General features: G+C 38.7%; 4 protein-coding genes across 6 annotated transcripts; 3 read left to right on the forward strand and 1 right to left on the reverse strand.

Moving 5' to 3' along the window:
• Window positions 1–1,819: 1,819 nt before the first annotated feature.
• On the reverse strand, window positions 1,820–3,837 carry LOC112192835 (dirigent protein 17). Of its 2 annotated transcripts, none has more exons than XM_024332723.2 (2): window positions 3,578–3,837; window positions 1,820–2,804 (listed from the first exon to the last, which is right to left on the reverse strand). In XM_024332723.2, exon 2 carries the CDS (start codon window positions 2,738–2,740, stop codon window positions 2,117–2,119), a length of 624 nt encoding a protein of 207 aa, XP_024188491.1. In that variant the 5' UTR covers window positions 2,741–2,804; window positions 3,578–3,837; the 3' UTR covers window positions 1,820–2,116. The 2 variants fall into 2 exon arrangements, with proteins under 2 accessions (XP_024188491.1, XP_024188490.1); XM_024332722.2 differs by having other exon boundaries at window positions 1,820–2,771; window positions 3,578–3,834.
• Window positions 3,838–5,893: 2,056 nt separating this feature from the next.
• LOC112191478 (pentatricopeptide repeat-containing protein At2g37310) lies at window positions 5,894–8,428 on the forward strand. The gene has a single exon (XM_024330827.2). It carries the CDS (start codon window positions 6,049–6,051, stop codon window positions 8,047–8,049), a length of 2,001 nt encoding a protein of 666 aa, XP_024186595.1. The 5' UTR covers window positions 5,894–6,048; the 3' UTR covers window positions 8,050–8,428.
• A 1,637-nt stretch (window positions 8,429–10,065) lies between these two features.
• Window positions 10,066–11,627, forward strand: LOC112191267 (E3 ubiquitin-protein ligase SGR9, amyloplastic). Its single transcript, XM_024330600.2, has one exon. The coding sequence runs from the start codon at window positions 10,346–10,348 to the stop codon at window positions 11,183–11,185; it is 840 nt and encodes a 279-aa protein (XP_024186368.1). The 5' UTR covers window positions 10,066–10,345; the 3' UTR covers window positions 11,186–11,627.
• A 2,062-nt stretch (window positions 11,628–13,689) lies between these two features.
• On the forward strand, window positions 13,690–17,640 carry LOC112193645 (serine-rich adhesin for platelets). Of its 2 annotated transcripts, XM_040516091.1 has the most exons (6): window positions 13,690–13,839; window positions 14,110–14,209; window positions 16,050–16,170; window positions 16,260–16,380; window positions 16,503–16,939; window positions 17,215–17,640. In XM_040516091.1, exons 3-6 carry the CDS (start codon window positions 16,136–16,138, stop codon window positions 17,477–17,479), a joined length of 858 nt encoding a protein of 285 aa, XP_040372025.1. In that variant the 5' UTR covers window positions 13,690–13,839; window positions 14,110–14,209; window positions 16,050–16,135; the 3' UTR covers window positions 17,480–17,640. The 2 variants fall into 2 exon arrangements, with proteins under 2 accessions (XP_040372025.1, XP_024189635.1); XM_024333867.2 differs by lacking the exon at window positions 14,110–14,209 and having other exon boundaries at window positions 13,691–13,839.
• Window positions 17,641–18,675: the final 1,035 nt, after the last annotated feature.

Genomic DNA, 18,675 nt, shown 5'->3' on the forward strand with positions numbered 1-18,675 from the left:
TTTTGACAAGAGTGTTACATCGATCCCATTTCATCGGCGTTGTGCGCCGGTCGTTTCAGGGTTCCATCAATGAAACCCTTCTTGTTCTTGATAATGAGCGCCATGTTCATTGATTGTGCCCACGTTGTGTAGTTATCTTCCATCAAAGGTTGTGAGACAAGAACTGCCTCTGGTTGATCTGAATGATGGAGAAAGAGTGGGTGATTGGAATTCTCCCATGGTTTTGCAGTCCTGGAAGTGTTTGAACCCCTATCTTTTTTGATGATCGAACGATCTTCATCACCGTTCATGAGGTAATGGTTGTATTATGTTCTAAGGTCTCAAGAGCGATGCTCTGATACCATAAACAGAATTGTGGTGTTGAATACTTCTACATATTTCTCAAACAAGATTACAAGGCATATATATACAACTACTGTTATTCTGATTCCTCACATCTAGGAGCTATTCTAGGTAAGCAAAACAAAGATAATAACTACAGAAGATTACAAAAGATTATCTACTTAATACAAGATAATTACAGAATTAGTTGGGATCCTTTCCTTCTGATGCAGAACGGATGGGACATGCCTTTCCTTCTGATCCCAACTCATAATTACAAAAGGAGGGTTATTTTTCTCTTATTCTTGCGGCTACAGAACCTATCTTTCAACTTTTAATCAATAAAATAGAGAATTTTCTCTTTTATCTCTGGTGGACTCCATAACCCTTTTGTTTAGTTTATTGCTGGTAAACCTAGTTATCAATCCGACTGCGTCACCTTCAATATAATTTTACAAAAACTCTTATGTATTCCAAACCTAAACTTGTTTTCAACTGTCAATTTGTCACCACATAAAAGTTCATGAAATCGAGAAATCGATATACAGCCACAGAGAAAATGATACAACATTTGAGTTTAGGAGGAAAACAAAAGCTCGTCAACGGTAAATCAAAGCCTCAATGACACAAAAACAGGAGGCATATAAATTCAATGAAACTCAGAGTTCATTTTCCGTTTCTCAATCGAACTCTGTTCTCTGTGCAAATGAATTCAAACTCAGGCTCTACTAAATCATTCTATAACAGCATAGATTCAGAAAACAGAAAATTGTGAGGAAATGAATGGATTTGGAGGGTAACTTGTTAGCCACTCCAAGAATCGTTCGGCTTTAGTAGTACAGACACTCAAGGCCTAAAGCAAATGAAGGAAGGACGAGTATTCGGAAAACCCTAGAGAATTAGAGCGAGAGTACTACGGAAGAGGAAACGTTTCTAAGGGAGAGGTTTTTGATTTCATTTCATTGCTTGGAAAATGAAAAAAAGGGGTTTATATATGTGTCGCGCTGAGGGAGATGAAGCTGACGTGGAACAGCGTGATAGGACGAGACGGAAATATAGTGGCAAAGAAATGAAAGGCGCTTCATTAGGGATTTGTCAAGTTGATTAGTGGGATGATAATGAGTAGTGTTAAGACTTAAGAAGCTGTCGGAAGAAGATTCTAAGTACAGTTGTGAAGGTTAACATCGAGTATCTGTTTCCATTATCAGAAAGAATTGTCTGTCAAGGCACTCTGATTTTCACTGTTTTCAACCAATTGAAATTGCTAGTTTGATACATAACATGAGATATTATCTTACAAAAGTACGAGGTAAGTAAATCCACAATATTAAGGTAAAAACCGAAAAAGGTAATACTAATAAGATGGTCCTTTAAATTTTGAAGTAGACAGAACTTTAAGCTGCAGATTGGTGAGCAATAAGAGAGTTCAATTCAGCACCAAAACCTAGCAACTAAAAGGATTCAATCGAAGCATAACCAAATGTTACAGTCACCAAAATTACCAAGGTAACAAATTCCGCTTCAATAGCTTTAACTCATCGTTCCAAGTTCAGTTCTACAAGAGCAAGTTCATGAGAAATTTCTGCATCAAATTTGCCAGATACAAACAGTACAATATCCATCAAGAATGTTACTAGTCTTGTTAACCTCATCTATGTAATGTACCTAACCAATACAACACTACAATGACTGATATCAGAGTATCCTTAATTAGTCTAAATTTCACCTTAATCCAGCACCTTTTTGAGGATAAGAACTGCTTTTTCGAATTTCTAGTACACAACCGACTTTCAAATTATTTGTCTTTTTTAGCAGACTGTTTCACACATTTACCGGACTGTTTTGCCTCAGGAGTCATCATTGGAACATCTTCAGGCACTGAGACCTTCTTTGCATAACTTCCCGAGCGTTTGGATTTCTGTTTTTGAGGTTGAGCCGCAGCACTCTTGGATTTCTGCACAGGCTTCTTGGTTTTCTTGAGAGTCTTCAGGGCTAACGATTTCAGTGGTACCATGATATCCAAGGGCTGAAGCACCTCTTCCAGCTCATTCCACTCAAGATCTTCAAGGTCACCATCTTCATACACAACCCTCCACCAGCCTGATTCTTCATCAAACTCAGTCACTGTACCGGAGTAGTATTGCTCACCGAACAACTTTCGTACTTCCCTTCCAACCAACCATACACCAAATCTTGTATTTCCAAGGGATGCTGCATCATTCATGGCATCAGAGAGTACAAAAGAGCCATTACTTGGGGGAACCACAAGCATTCCATCAATGACAACAGCCGGCTCCCCTGGTATTTCATAAACCGATGCTGTTGATGATGATGATGGCTCTACTTCCTGCACTTTGTTGGTGTTTTCCTCCTGCTCTTTGCAGCCGTTTTCCTCCTGCTCTTTACTGTTGTTTTCCATTTCTAAAACTCTTTCTCAGAAATGCAAAAGGCTGAAATGATTTGTAAGATCAAGACATCATTATCTGACATTCAAGAAAAGCATAATTCTTCAAATGAAAATGATGGAACGCAAGTAAATTAGCACTTCAAATGGTAGACGAAAAGTGATGGCAAGAACTGAGCAGGCAAGCATATGCAAGGGAAAGTAACCAAGAAAAGTACCAAAAATCAACTGTAAATACCAGACTGACATACTTTATAGTTTTTACTAGTCCCGTTTCAGACATAAAAAGCCACACAACATACAATTTCTCAGGCTCCATTTGATAATGTTCCCACTATTTCATTTAGTTATCCATTTGAAAACTTGTCAGGTATTCATATCTCGAATCTCTCTCCTTTCTCTTAAGGTGAACAACAGATCCAAACACTGAAAAACCCTAAATTGTTAACATTCTTCCACAATTATAAAGTAAAATCACACACAACTACGACAATAACAAGAACGATTAATTATCATTTCTACTCATAAAACAAATTTCCCACCGTGGCATTTCAATGATTGGTATGGTACACCCTAAAACCTCCAGAATTGAGATGTGTGCATTTAATTCAGACAAATTATCAAGACTGGTACATATAAACATACCATTAAATATAAAGCCAAATTTCATTAAGATCCCCCATAATTTCCAGTACTAAATGCATCCGAGGCCATAAAACCTCTCAAAATTTAAAAATTTCAAGTTAGCTCAAGCTCAGCTAGTGCAAGAAACCAAAACCAAAGCTAAACAAAACAGATAGTGAATAAATAGCATGAAGTATCGGAAACCGTTCCTTTTTCTTTGCGACTTACATTTGACGAGGAGGTGAGAACGAACCAAATCTCGGTTACCCAGGGCCAGATTATTGAGAGCAGAACATTTTAGATTGAGAGAAGAAGGAGGAGGCGGAGGTTGGGATTTCCGAGTGCTGTAATTTTGGTCTGAAAAACCATCAGCACAGCCCCGAACTGTCCCCGGCTGTCTGTATCAGGTGAATGTGATGGGATTTATCCCATTCCTCGTCTTCAGCCAGGGATAGGAAGGTAATTTGGAGGGGGAGACTCTTCTGCTGACTTTCATAATTTCTGTTTGATTTTTTATGCGATTCAAGAAAAGAAAAGGCTGAATTGTAAGGACAGTCCACTGCATGTCCTGATGTCCGTGTTATGTGGTGAATGATAAATAAATAAATGGGAGAGGATTTACGGCAGCAATCAAGTGTACTTGCATTAACACAAATAAATGGTTGGATGATATTAAGTACACTTTTTAGTTATTAAATAAAAATGTTGATTATAAATATCAAGGGTTAAGATTACTGAATAAGTGTTGGGAAATAATTTCCAAATAGCTACTCCGGGAGATTCAGAATTAAATTAAACGGTTGAAAATATGTTTAATGCTCCTATTCAAATATGTTGTTGAAAATCTCTCACGTAAATTATGCGGGTATACACATTTGACAATTCTTCAGTTCACCTTGTTTTGCGAGTAACGTATTTCTACATTCAATCAGTTCACGTGTTGAAACATAATACAAAAATCTTCTCTGCAACAATCAATAAAATTGAAAATATTTTAATCATCCAATTATATTAAATAATTACATAGATTGCTCATCTTGATGATTTTAAGACTATTCATTTTTTTTTTTTTAGAATGAGATAGATCTTTCATTCAATCAACCAAAACGCATACATTGGAGGGGGGGAGGGGGGGGACGCAGTTACAGATACCATCAGGCCAATGGGCCCAAACTCTACCCACAAAACACCCATTTCCAAGGCTACATGGGATCCCAAAAGTCCCAGTAACACCCCGTAGTCAACAACACAGAAGACGTCGTCCTCTTTAACACCGTGTCCAAAAAGTACCAGACCACGTGTAAAGGATCGCTCGTCGGCAAATTGACAACAAAAGTAAACCAGAGTTGAACCAACTCATCCACGGGAAAGACACCAAAACAATGGCATAACCATGAAACAAAGACAACCAAACTCTCGCTCAATTGAGGAGAGACTTATTAGAACTAACCAAAAGCCAAAACCTAAAACCCTAATAAACAAAGAATTAGGCCACCGCAACATGCTCCCAATTTCCTCTACGTCAGACCCCAACCACTAGCAAACCATTGCGCCAAGCCCAACCACACCGGCTCACCCCATTGTAGACCACCAAGCCTACCGTGTGGCCTTCCACTTCCGCTCTCTACATCGTTTCCGGCCAAAAACATGACCAAGCCTGAATCATTGACAATGCAAAAGATTGGAAAACATGAGAGAGAAAGCATTTTACATCGCCACCGTAGGCCTAGATATGCTAACCACCACCAACCTTTCTTCTCCTTTCCAGCCCTGCGGGAATTCAACCCATCCACCAACCCCCATTGTCTGAAGGTAAAGAGGAATCTATTGCTGCCGCCTAAATCCCCTCAAGCCAAAAGAACCAAATCGCTCCACCAAGGCAGAGCCGACCATCCCAGCGCCATGTCCGGCAATGCCCACCACACACCTACGCAAGCAAAAGCCGTCATCGACGTTGGGACGCTGCCGGACAAGCCACAACCTTGACCCTCTGTTTTCCAAACCCTACGTTTTGCTCCAAGTATTGCGGAGGAAAAGACTTGCAAAAATGCACCCTAAGACTGTCCATATTTGATATAATTAAGTATCTAAACAATCTTGAATTTTATTGTTTTTCCTCACAGGATCTAAAGGGCACTAAATATTGATGTAGTGTTATCCAATCCATAAGGGTTTGTAATGTGACTCATAACGACCATTGAGGTTGGTTTGGTAAATCAAAATTAAATTCGATTAAGAGTTGGCTCAAATGCTAAGAGTGGGATTTCTTGTACAACTTAAACTTTATTCTATCGTGTTCGGATCGTGTCGAGCCTTTTTTAAACGTGCCGGGTTGTGCTGTGTTAGTGCCTAGCGGCCCGTTTGTCACCTCTAGTCCATAACATAGGTCACACACAAGGATATCATATTTCAGACTTTGGAGGTACTACTATATGTGATACTTGAACACAAGACTTATCTTGCACAAGATTCCTTGGAACCCATTTAATAGAGTTACTCAATGTTTGTCAGTTTATCTTGAATATATTTTACTTTTTTATTTTTGATCTGATCAATTTTTAGAGCTAGGGATTGATTTTTTGTATTAGCCTTCATTGGGGTGCGATAAGAATAAAGATGGATATGCTTTAAAACGAAAAACACACACAGAAAACCTATATAAGACTAACCGCAGTCGAACTTGTAAGAACGACAAATGAATGTGGTTTACAAAGCCATTGAACATTCAAATCTCGGCCCCAACCAACGGCTACATCCAACGCGCCCTTCAAGGCCTTCACACCGACGGCCTCGACCTCGCCGCCTATGGCCGCCTCTTCCAGCACTTCACCGACCGCCGCCTCCCGCGTCAGGCCAAGCAGCTCCACTCCCGCCTCGTCCTCTTCTCCGTCAAGCCCGGCAACTTCCTCGCCTCAAAACTCATCAACTTCTACTCTAGAGCCAACCAGCTCAAACAAGCCCACAAGGTGTTCGACGAAATTCCCCAAAAGAACACTTTCGCTTGGAACGCCCTGCTCATTGGGTACTCCATCCGCAACATGCATACCGATACTCTGAGGGTGTTTTCGGCCATGGTGGAGTCCGGCTCGCCGGAAGTGAAGCCGGATAATTTCACTATAACGTGTGTGATGAAGGCGCTGGGGGGTTTGTTTTCCGGTTCGGATTTGGCTAAGGAGGTGCATTGCTTTGTTCTGCGATATGGGTTCGATTCGGATGTGTTTGTTGCTAATTGTTTGATGACTTTCTACTCGAGATGTGATGAGGTTGGGATGGCCAGGAGTTTGTTTGATAGAATGCCGGGGAAAGATATCGTGTCCTGGAATTCGATGATTGCTGGGTATTCTCAGGCTGGGTATTATGGAGAGTGTAAGGAGTTGTATAGGGAGATGGTGGAGTCTGTGGAGTTGAGGCCTGATGATGTGACTGCAGTTAGTGTGTTGCAGGCATGTGTACAGTCCAGTGATCTTAAATTTGGTATGGAGGTTCATCAGTTTTTGAATGAGAGTCACATTGAGATGAATGTCATGCTTTACAATGCTCTTATAGGGTTATATGCAAGATGTGGTAAGTTGGATTGTGCTCAGGAATTGTTTGATGGAATGAGCGAGAAGGATGATGTTACATATGGCTCTTTAGTTTCCGGGTACATGTTTCACGGATTTGTTGATAAAGCCATGGATATTTTCCGAGAATGTACCAACCGAAGCTTAAGTACTTGGAATGCTATGATTTCGGGTCTGGTTCAGAACAATCGGCATGAGGCTGCCATAGAATTAGTTCGTGAAATGCAGGCATGTGGTTTCAAACCAAATACCGTGACATTGTCAAGTGTTCTTCCTGCAATTTCATATTTCTCAAATTTAAAAGTAGGGAAAGAAATACATGCTCATTCAGTCAGAAACAATTTTGATTGGAATATCTATGTTGCAACTGCTATTATCGATACTTATGCAAAGTCGGGGTTTCTTCCTGGGGCACAACAGGTTTTTGATCAATCAAAATATAAGAGTTTGGTCATTTGGACAGCAATAATCTCAGCTTATGCTGCCCATGGAGATGCTTATGTGTCTATTGGTCTGTTTTACAAGATGCTTAGTACTGGGATACAGCCAGATGAAGTAACGTTTACAGCAGTATTAACAGCTTGTTCTCATTCTGGAGTGGTGGATGAAGCTTGGAAAATCTTTAAGGCCATGTTTCCGGTATATGGTATTCACCCTTCGGTTGAGCACTATGCATGCATGGTTGGTGTTCTTAGCCGGGCAGGGAGACTCACTGAAGCTGCAGAGTTAATACAAAACATGTCAATCGAGCCAAGTGCTAAAGTTTGGGGTGCATTACTTAATGGGGCTTCAGTTGCTTGTAATGTTGAATTGGGAAAGTTTGTTTGTGACCGTCTATTTCAGATGGAGCCTGAGAATACCGGGAACTATATCATTATGGCAAATTTATATTCACAAGCTGGGAGATGGGAAGAAGCTGATAAGGTCAGGGAAAGAATGAAAGAAGTTGGATTACAGAAAATTCCTGGTATTAGCTGGATTGAAACAATTGATGGATTGCACAGCTTCATAGCAAGGGATGCATCTAATGTAAGAACTGAAGCGATTTATGAAATACTTGAAGGATTGCTAGGATTGATGAAAGAGAAAGGGTATGTTTTGCAGGATGAATTAGATGAGGAGAGTGTCAATGGTTGAAGCCGAGATCAATTATTACAGGAAGAATGATCCAATACAGGAATTGGATGGATGAGGGTATTATCAGTGTTTGATGAGACCCAGAATCAGTAAGTCTATTGATTGGAATTTGGGTGTTTCTTTGTACACCCACTTTGCTGTTTATCGCACACATCTTTTAGTCTTTTACTAAAGAAGTTTGTCACCATTTTTTTATCATTATTGTGGTACTACACTTTGTCTGAGAATTTCTATTCTTTCACCTTTTGAGATCCAAATAGTTGTAAATAGCTTTCAGTATGTACCTGCCCATTACTTTTATAAAGCTAGCTGTAAATCTTAGCTTGGTCTCTAAGAATCCAATGGAAACTGGATAATACTTTTCCAGCCCTGAGTCCTGATCTATAAGATTATCATTGTGTCTCCTTTCGCAAAGGCATTGTGCCTACAAGGCTGGATTGTGGTGACCAAGGTACCCATTTGGGGATTTACCACCACAGCAATGTTCAAGTTCTTGTATGGCAGGAGACACAATAGTCATTAGGTTCATTGCTTAACCATTTGCTCAAGTTCCAAAGAAATTACAGGGAGTTGAAGGCGGTGAATGTAATGGTAAAGGGCGGCACAAAGCCTCGAGATAAGTGAAGAATATATGGCATAGTTGCTGAGTTCCACCAGCTTCGATCTGCATTATTGGTGTTATAGGGAACAAGAGGAATGAGCCATGGATGGGCCTATAGTTTCTTTTCTTCTTCTACTTGTTTTGCGTGTGGCAAATCAATAATGATAGTAGTTATAGAAATAATGAAGAGGTAATGACAAATGGGGTTGAACTGGACACGAACTTGTGGACAAAAAAACCTACATACCTAGCCATCTTAGTCAAATCCACCCTGCTGCAACCTTCCTAATGATCTTGTTTTTTTTTTTTTTTTTTTTTTTTTCATTTTCTAGAGTTGATGGACGTGGAACTAATGAAATCAACACAAAATCGACAAGACCAAGTGATCAACACATGGTCCATCGAAAAAGAAATGCCATGAACACATGTTATGACTGGGAGAATGACCCAACATATTGCTAAGAGTTCAGATCAATGTTAATGTAATTGGGATATATACAAGCATTTGCTCCATTTTTGCGAATATGTTTAAAAGCCTTTGCGACCCAATGCAGATTGTGTCGTGCTCCTAGAGTGATAGAGGTGAATTGGCATCCCCCATTGATTGGTTGGGTTAAGAATAATTTTGATGGAGCTTGGAAACATGATGAGGGGGTTGGAGGTTATGGAGCTGTGTTTAGGGATCATATGAGACGTTTTCTTAGAGCTTTTGCTTCTAATATTGAGATTCCTAGTTCCATTGCGACAGAGGTGATGGCTGTGATTAAGGCAATTGAGCTTACCTGGGTTCGTGATTGAAAGCACATATGGTTAGAAGTTGACTTTTCTCTTATTCTGAATTTTATCAAGTCTCCGTTGTTGGTCCCCTGGAAATTTCGTGTTAGCTGGCTCAATTGCTTGTATAAGATTTCTCAAATGACTTTTCGTGTGTCACATATTTTTCGTGAAGGTAACAAGGTAGTTGATGCTTTGGCGAATTATGGTACGACTTCTCTTAATATGGTGTGGTGGGATGCTCCACCATCTTTTATTTTATCGCAGTGTCAAAGTGACCAATTGGGTATTCCCCAATTTCGGTTAGAATAGCTTGTTTCTTTTTCGTTGCTTTTGTAGGGAGGTTTGGTTTGGTCCCCCTCCTAGTTCATTTTTTTTCTTTTTACTTTTTTAATAAATTCAAGTAAGGAGAATCCTTATTCGCTTCAGCTAATATATATATATATATATATATATTTATACATTTGTGAAAAAAATAATTTTTTATATGCATGAAATTTACATACATCAACTATTGACAATTATTTACACTCATCTTAAACTGTTAGAAACATTAATTTTTATTCATTTATTAATAATCGATTTACCACTATTTTATCCACAAGATTATGTCTCGACCAGTAGTTTATAAGAGCAAAATAAATTGATGTAATTTGTATCATATCTACATCATCATTCTTGATCACATAAAAGTAAGGGATAGAATAATTTACATATGCAAATGGATCTCAAATTTGTGAGCAATATAGTCAACAATTTGGCCCCCCTAAATACAATACAATGGGATCAAAAATTGAAGGGATCCAATGGTTGCCAAAATGAACATAAAAAGCCACAACATTCCTCAAAACTTTCCCCAAGCTACTCTATAAAGTGCATGCAAAGTGAAAGTTGATCCAAAGCATAAGCACACGATCCCATATGATGGAACTAGACACCACCACCACAACCATCATGGGCGCTCTGGCCACGCTCTCACCTCCCCAACTCTCCGATCTCACTCACACCCTCCTCTCCCTCTCCCACCACCACCGCCGCCGCATCTCCTCCCTCCTCTCCTCTCCCATCCTCTTTGCCCTCACCATCCGCCGCCTCAACTCCCTCTCCCTCCACCACAAGACCCTCCTCATCTCCCGCCACGTCATCTCCTCCCTCCACCACCTCGCCCTCCACTTCCAGCCCGCCGCCAAAGCCCCACCGCCACGCGTCAAGCTGAGAGACCTCGACGCTGTCCTCCTCCTCCTCTTGCTCTGCGAGGCCCACCAGCACGACCCTGACGCCCTCCAAGCCCCCACCGCGAAATGGCGGGAATTACTCGGCAAGTTCTACTGTGACACCATGTTAACGGTTTCCGGCATCGGGGCCCAAAACGCGTCGGTTTTGGTTTCGTACGTTGAAATGCTGACGAGGTGTTTGAGGTTCGTTAGTGCGATGGAGAGTTGTAGTTTTGGCGGGAAGGCTGGAAGGGAAGTGCCGGCGGCGAAAGCGGTGGTGGTGGCGCTGCCGTCGGTAGAGGTGAGAAGTGGTGGCGGCGGGCCCAAGGAGTGCGTGATATGTAAGGAGGAGATGGCGGAGAGCAGAGATGTGTGCGAGATGCCGTGCCGGCATTTGTTTCATTGGGTGTGTATTTTGCGGTGGCTGAGCAAGAGGAACACGTGTCCCTGCTGCCGCTTTGCGCTTCCGACGGATGATGTGTACGGTGAGATCCAGCGGCTGTGGAACGTTTTGGATAATGTGGCTTCGGAGAAGGGTTTAGTTTAAGGTAGTAATTAGTTAATTACAGACGAGGCAGTTGTGCACTATAAAATTTCTGCCTCCCGCATTTTGTACAAGTATACATTTGTTGACACTCTCAGCCGGTTGAAAAAATATAGTCCGATCGTCTCACCTGAAGCCTTTCGTAATCCTGAAAAACTGATACGAAGTGTACGTGTAGAGATCAGATGGGGTGTCGACTTTCTGGCTGTGAAGGGGTTTTGTATGGATGTGATGAATTGGATGTAGAGAATCACACAAGTTCTTGATTTTGACTCGTGTGGTCAAGAATGTAGTCTGTATTGTATGTAGCTAAATAAATTAATGGGGGACTATGAAATGGAAAAGCAGATATTTTAGGTAGCATTACAAGAGTAATGAATTCACCAAATTCGTTGTCATAATTTTATGTGTCATTAGTTTTGGGTAATAAATTTGCAATTGATGACGGGGTCTATGTTTATGGTTGCATACGTGTGTGGTTAATCAAAACCTAATAGATGTCTACAGTATCGCAACATGACATGATTAATCTCATCCATTTTTACTGGGATTAGATCTTATCATGAAATGAGCTCAATACCTGAAATTTTGTTGTTGTGATCATACGTAAAAGTTTGATTAATAGTTAACAGTATAAATGGTTTATATAGAGATCCACCACATTGTATAACTCGTATAAAAGAGTCAATTACTCTAAAGTATATATTCTCAAAAAAAAAAAATTACTCTAAAGTATACGCCGCAACGAATTGTAAACTATAACGTCTTTAAACTATAGAGTATAAATCCTACGGTATCTCTTAAGAAACAATCAAGAGAAGGACCAAAAGGTGAATTTAGAAATGGTCCAGATCATATTCCAAAAGCCTCTTTGATCCCAAGCCTATATTCAGAAAGTTTTGGAAACAAACTGAAAACCGACTCAAGCTCACTTTTAAAACCCAACAGAAAGCCCACAAGTAGTTGGGCCAGCTTCAAGATCAAATTAGAAGCCCACCAGCCAACGCATGCCGACTACCAAAGTTCATGTTTGATGAGACCAGTTCTTGTATTGCCTTTATTAACCTCAACATTACTACCCTCGCAAAACATCACTGCTATTTGTATGCCTGTGTTTTGCCTAACATAGCGACACCATTTTTCTGCTTTTTTTCCTATGCATGAACAACACTACTCATTAATGTATATCATCATTGTCTTCTAAGTCTGTAGCTTTATTACCCCTTACAGCAACATCTATCAATGAAAAATACATAGCAACGATATTTTATAATGTAAAGGATTGTGTCATTAAACAATTTACTGAATTATATGAATTAGTATCATAAAAACAAACACGTTTGATTGGAAATTCATATGGTTAGAAGTGGACTCTACACTTGTTCTCAATTTTCTACAATCTCCTCATCTTGTACCTTGGCAACTTCATGTGGAATGGGGTAACTGTTTGCATCGTATTTCTCAAATGCAATTTAGTTCTACTCATATATTTCGTGAAGGGAATCAAGCTGCAGACGCACTAGCAAATTTTGGAATTACGTCCTCAGGTTTAGTTTGGTGGGATTTGGCTCCGCCTATCATTCATAGTTTTTGTAACCGGGACCGAATGGGTTTTTCTAATTTCCGCTTCTGTTGATGTTGTCAAGAGGTTTGGTGTAGTTTCCCCTCTCTGTATTTATTTTTTATTCAATAAATTTTCCTTGTTTCGTCGAGGTTCATAAAAAAAAATATACACATTTGATTTTTGGGTGATTTAGCTTTGTGAGCAACAAGAATGATCTAAAACAAATTTAGCGTGTATATATGTATTGTTAATATTGACAGAGTTAGAATGTATATATGTATTGTTAATATTGACAGAGTTAGAATATTAGTAGTTTTAGAAATGTCCTCGCACATGCTAAAGATAGTACTTACAATGTTAGCATGATCTGTGAGTTAGTGTTTTGCAAGATGAGAAGTAATGCACTTTTATATGTTTTGGATTGTAATAGTCACCATTATTTGTCCTGATTTTACATCTAAAATAAATTAGTTTATGTACTTCAGGTTTAAAGTGTTTGGTGTTAAGGATGACATAGGAACAATCACATGACTTTTGTAGCACCAAATTGAAGGCAAGTTCCTCTAAAGATTGCGCCCTAAAGCCCCGATCTTTTAATGAATGTCTCATAGGGAGTCTTGATTCTTAATACTGTGGCTCTGAAGTGTACCCGATTTGAGTCAAATTCCTTGCTATAGCTCAATGTAAATCTTGAACATCTACTTTGTAATTTTTTTTTTTTTTGACCTTCTATGCATTGGTGCGTAGGAGCGTCGGAAACCTCAGAACTCTTAAACATCGTGGTGGACAAATGAAAAGTTCATCCTATTTAATATATTTGCATTGTCTTTTGGCCTTCAGCCAAGAGACAAAATTCAATCTAGCTTCCAACTATAGCAGATCAGCCTAAAGAATAGGTCTAACTAAACAATAAAGCAAGCTTCACAGTATCACAGCAGCGGAGAACAAGGCCTAACAGAATTAAGAACTGCATATATATCAACACAGAGGGAAGAAGCCCCATTAAGCAATTTAACAAAGCATATCTCACCCAGACAAAGTCGCAGAACTAACAGAAGGAGGAGCCTGGTAGGCTGGTACAGCAAAAAATAAGGTACTTATATTTATTGGAAGACCCTCTTTTTTTTCTTTTTTCAGTTAATCATAGATACTTTAATGGATTTTCAAATGGTTCTAGATAATGTTTAATTTGGATGCCTCAATTAGTCTTTTTATAACAGGTTTTTGTCACTTTTATAAAGCATGCTAAAAGGACAAAAGATTTCTGTCTTTGGAGAATGTTTCCAAACATATATTTGATTATTGACCCCTCTTAATTCTAAATTGGATTTTTGAATCATGAAAACCTTGGTGACAAACCCAGGCCCTACTCACAATAACAGAAGGGGTCCAATTGATGATAATGAGTTTGCTTAAAGCTCTGGCATGCTCATATTGCATATTCAATAGGGAATTGGAGCTTGGTAAGTACAAACATTGATGCCTCATGATCAAATAAGAGTTGCTTAGTCATTTCTCTCATGTGCAGAGCAAGCCAATTCTGAAACCATTGATTATAACAATACCTGTGTTCCATATCTATTGGTTTGGAGAGATAGAACGATTTTATTTCTTCACACAAAAGCATTCACAATTAGGGATGACATATAATGGCAACCTGCCCACACTGATTGAATTGTAGGACGGTGCTGCTTTAGGCCCTTAGCTGGCTGTATCCTACACCAAATTGAATGCTTTCTCAGTTTAGTAACATGCTGCATTAATTTTCAGGGTTTCACTTTCTTTGTTCTTCTTTTGCTCGAGAATACAATAATTTTCACATAAGCAAAATACTTTGGAATGTAGATCTGAAGAGCCACCAACCCCAGGAAAAAAAAAATCATGTTGCTGTCAACCTTTTATGGATAAATCCTATCTAGAAATCAGATTAATTGAGATTAGGATGTTCTTCAAAAGATCAATTGTTGATGCATGTGAGACTTTAATTGCGGATCCTCAAGGGTTATAAGGGTCAATTGAACCCACATATTTGATTATTTAAAAAAAAAAGCACTCATTATATAATTGTTGATTTAATTTGTTCTTTAAAATTAACTGATATATTCAACGTGAGCAAAAAAACACAGTGAAAATCAATCTCTTTTTTTTTTTCCTTTCTTTTTTTCTTTTTTCATCAAAAAAGAAGAAGAGTTTTTTCTTTTTCTTTTAAGGACATATAGAGTTATAGACAATAGCATAAGATATGTTCATCATCATTTGGAGCAATGCTTTCATTATGTTATTGAATAACTTGTGTGATACTCAAGAATCAGGCATGAAGATCAGAGAGGAAAATGCATTAAGAAATAAACACAATGAAACATTCATCTGCAGCAATTGTTTTGTTTTATATTCACCACTATACTCCAAATCATAATGCACCTATTTCTAAACCACATGCACACAGATTCAGTAGTACTTGTGCCATTGTTAAGTCAGAAACAGAAATACAATGACAGATGATATGAACAAAAGTGAACCACAAGACAATTCAAATAACATCACGTGACAGTAACAGCCAGAAGTGGCTGCATCAAACACTTCTCATAGTTCTCTGATGTAATCCCCTTAATTTCAAATTTTGAATTTTGAATCCTACTCCTATATTATTAATAATTTGCATGCAAATTAATAAATGCACTGAATCAAATGGTCCTCAGTCCTCACCACACAGGAGTCGAGTCCTCATTGTCTCCATTGATAAACCGTTCCAAATCAAATACCCGTGAAAACACTAATCTAACAGTTTTCAGATCCGGAATTTCAAACTACAAAACTTTCGGTAAAATCTTATATAGTTTTAATCTTTGCCTTACCAAAGAGTTCGAGCCAAATTTGGGGAAGTGTTCCATTGTATGAGTAAGGACCAAGAATGGGGTATAGTTTATGTACAACTTTATCTCTAAAGCAGTCAATTGCTTAATACCAAGAAGAGAAAACAAAGTAAAATGATTGCGTAGAAAATTAGCATAGGCTCTTCCTATGAATGATTGTCTACAGTCAAAACTTTTTCAGTAAAAAGAAACTAGACCACAGTTATTAATTTTCAAAAAAGAAGCTCATCACTGTTACCAACATTATTTTTAAGTACAGACAGACAGTGTTTCTGCTGTCAATGAATATTCATCCCCCACCTGGCGGTTAGCCAAGAGTCCAACCCTGTTCTTGGTTTTCTAAACATTGACAGTAGCAGCTTTACCTTTGCACAAGTATACATTGTCCAGAAAGAGGAAAATTTCCCATTTTCTCAATCCTTCTATGCAGCATTTTGTGAGTTTTATATGATCTGAAAAGGGTACTCAAGTTTAAGATCAAGAATTTGCTGGAGTGAAAGATCAAGAAGAAAGACAATGATTGCTACTAGCAAGGAAGATGGGAAATTGAGGTGGGTTCTTTCTCTTTCACCCACTCACTCTCACTTACACACATATATCATTGATGATTGTTCATAATGTGATATGGGTTTTGTTTCAGTGATAGGAAAATGGAAGGAGATGAGGGTATGAGGACATTGGAGTGCCTAAGAGGAAGACTACTGGCAGAGAGACAAGCTTCAAGGGTGGCAAAAGAGGATGCAGAATCCATGGCCAAGAAGGTAATTTTCAGTTTCAAGCTATTCTTCTCAATCCTACTTGCTAAGTTGAATCTAGATTCTAGAGTATATATAATTGATTCTTATTTTTAATGCTTTAAAAAAATGTTGGGGTGTGATGACAGTTGATAGAGCTACAGAACAGGCTGAAAGAAGAGACGAAATTGAAGAACAAAGCTGAAAAGAAGCTCAAATTCTTGAAGACAAAGCTTGAATCTTTGAAACCTTCTTCTGTACCAGTTGAATCAGAACAGTCAAGTTCCTCCGAATGTAGTGAAACATCTAGAAGGCAATCCACAAGTACTTCAAGCTCCAATAACCCAGAAGACAATGAGCCCAAGCCCACAGTCAAAGACTCAAACTTCTCAGGAACATCCAGTCAAAATCAAGTAGTGAAGTCCACCACATCTGAGAAAAGTCATGAGAGTGATCTTTTCACTGAAGAAAATTCAACTGCTCAAAGTACTAGTCCTGCTTCCAGTTCCACTTCTAGCTTAGAATTTCCTTCCCCAGAATACTCGGGTCATAAATCTGAAGATTCAAAGAGTGGTGATCATATTAGGTATGTAATTCCAATCAAGGCACCATTGCACCAGCTTTTAACCCAACTCTTAGTTACTAATTGATGTGTTACATGTCATTTTGTTACTCATTATATATAAATAAGGTCCTGATTGAGCCTAAGTAAATCACACCAATTGGGATTGAAAAGTTGGGATAAAAGTTGGTGCCTCCAGCCTTATCGAGTTTTTAATAATGCATGTATATAAAAGATCTTCATTTTCCATGATGGGTATGCTTAGTATAGCTAATAAGAATAAAATGGCAATTTTTCAGTTACTCAAACCAAAAGTCTACAATGGAAAAGATTGAGAATGAGAATGGGAACTTGGATTATGTTGATAACAAACTTGCATTAGTCCCTGTGATTATGCCTGCTACCTCTCACACCAGTACAACTGACCTGAAGCCAGTCAGTGCAAGTGTTAGAGAAGTTCTTGATGTTCTAAGGCATATCAGAGAAAATATTCAAAGTTCAATGGAGAAAAGGCACGTGACTAGAGTAACTGGCCCAACTGATCAAACTCAAACATGCAAATAGCAATAAACAATAATGTATTATAATCAAATTCTTTTTAGATGATCTAGTTGAATATGATACATTGTATACGAAAGAGCAGAGTGTTTGGATGGATTAATATTTGTCGATGAGTAATAAAGTTGCTTGGGCTGTGCACAATTCAGTCACAGAGAGCATGTGAACTGTGGGGTTTGTTTTGCAGATGATGCTTTTGTTTGGGTCCCAAGTTTGGCCACATTCTTTGTTTGCTTTTTTTTTTTCTGCCTTTGTAGCTTGCTTCGAGTGTAATTGAATTTTTAGGAGGTGGTTGGATATTATGGCTTGATCCCTGTGACCCTCAGATTTTATTGTTGAGATTTGGCTTTGGCCAGAGCTCTTTACTGTTTTTTTGGCTAAAAGATTGGTTTGATCTGATCTTTGACAGAGTTGGTTCTGCACTTGCTAATATATTTGTTAATCAAGGCTCTTCAATTTGGAGGTCAATTCATTGTGCTCAGAAGCCTTGGGAGTTTTACCATTTTGAAGCTATTCAACTAGGTTTAATTAATGTGTTAAGATTTGCCTATATAAGAAACACTAGAACTGATAAACACTAGAACTGAATCCTTCTGGTGTGGCTTGCAGTTGAGTCTGTGCTTAATTTGGATTTACATGCAGGACCATCACATGCTCCGGCGCACACATAAAATGCAATTTTGTATTCTCTCAAAGACTATGATAACTAGCATTTCAGAGCTACTCAACACTTAATCCAACAATTGGAGTTTGTTAAACGGTTGTTCACAATAAAAAAATGTATAGAGGAGCACAAACCTAATATAACATGGGAAAAAAATACAAACAGTACCTAACTTTTGGCCAATTAGTAACTTTAGTACATGACAAAAAAAAAATATCACTTAGTTCAGACCCCGACCCAACTTTAGTACCTAAAACACTGTTGGCCGTTACGGCGTTAGTCAACTGTCAAACAATGAGGGGTGTTCTCGTCCTTTCACTAAATTTCTTCTTCTTCCTCGAGCTCTTCGTCTTCTTCTTCTTCCACCCAACTCTCCCATCATCTTCTCCAGACCATTGCCTGAATGAAACCCGATTAGGCGTCCCCACCACATCCACATTTCCAAATGAATTCACCGCCAGAAAACAACATATGAGATTAACAACCAAATAGGTTGGAACAAAACCCAGAAAACAAAATGAGGAAACCAAAAAATTTT

The sequence above is a fragment of the Rosa chinensis genome, chromosome 3, assembly GCF_002994745.2.
Source record: "Rosa chinensis cultivar Old Blush chromosome 3, RchiOBHm-V2, whole genome shotgun sequence".
Lineage (NCBI taxonomy): Eukaryota > Viridiplantae > Streptophyta > Magnoliopsida > Rosales > Rosaceae > Rosa > Rosa chinensis.

Excerpts from the sequence above, each read along its gene's own strand:
- LOC112191267 (XM_024330600.2), top strand. The coding sequence starts at position 10,346 with ATGATGGAACTAGACACCACCACCACAACCATCATGGGCGCTCTGGCC.
- LOC112192835 (XM_024332723.2), bottom strand. The coding sequence starts at position 2,740 with ATGGAAAACAACAGTAAAGAGCAGGAGGAAAACGGCTGCAAAGAGCAG.
- LOC112193645 (XM_040516091.1), top strand. The coding sequence starts at position 16,136 with ATGATTGCTACTAGCAAGGAAGATGGGAAATTGAG. Across the intron at positions 16,171-16,259 it reads AAGGAAGATGGGAAATTGAG|TGATAGGAAAATGGAAGGAG; the intron begins GTGGGTTCTTTC and ends GTTTTGTTTCAG. Across the intron at positions 16,381-16,502 it reads CAGAATCCATGGCCAAGAAG|TTGATAGAGCTACAGAACAG; the intron begins GTAATTTTCAGT and ends GTGTGATGACAG.
- LOC112191478 (XM_024330827.2), top strand. The coding sequence starts at position 6,049 with ATGTGGTTTACAAAGCCATTGAACATTCAAATCTCGGCCCCAACCAAC.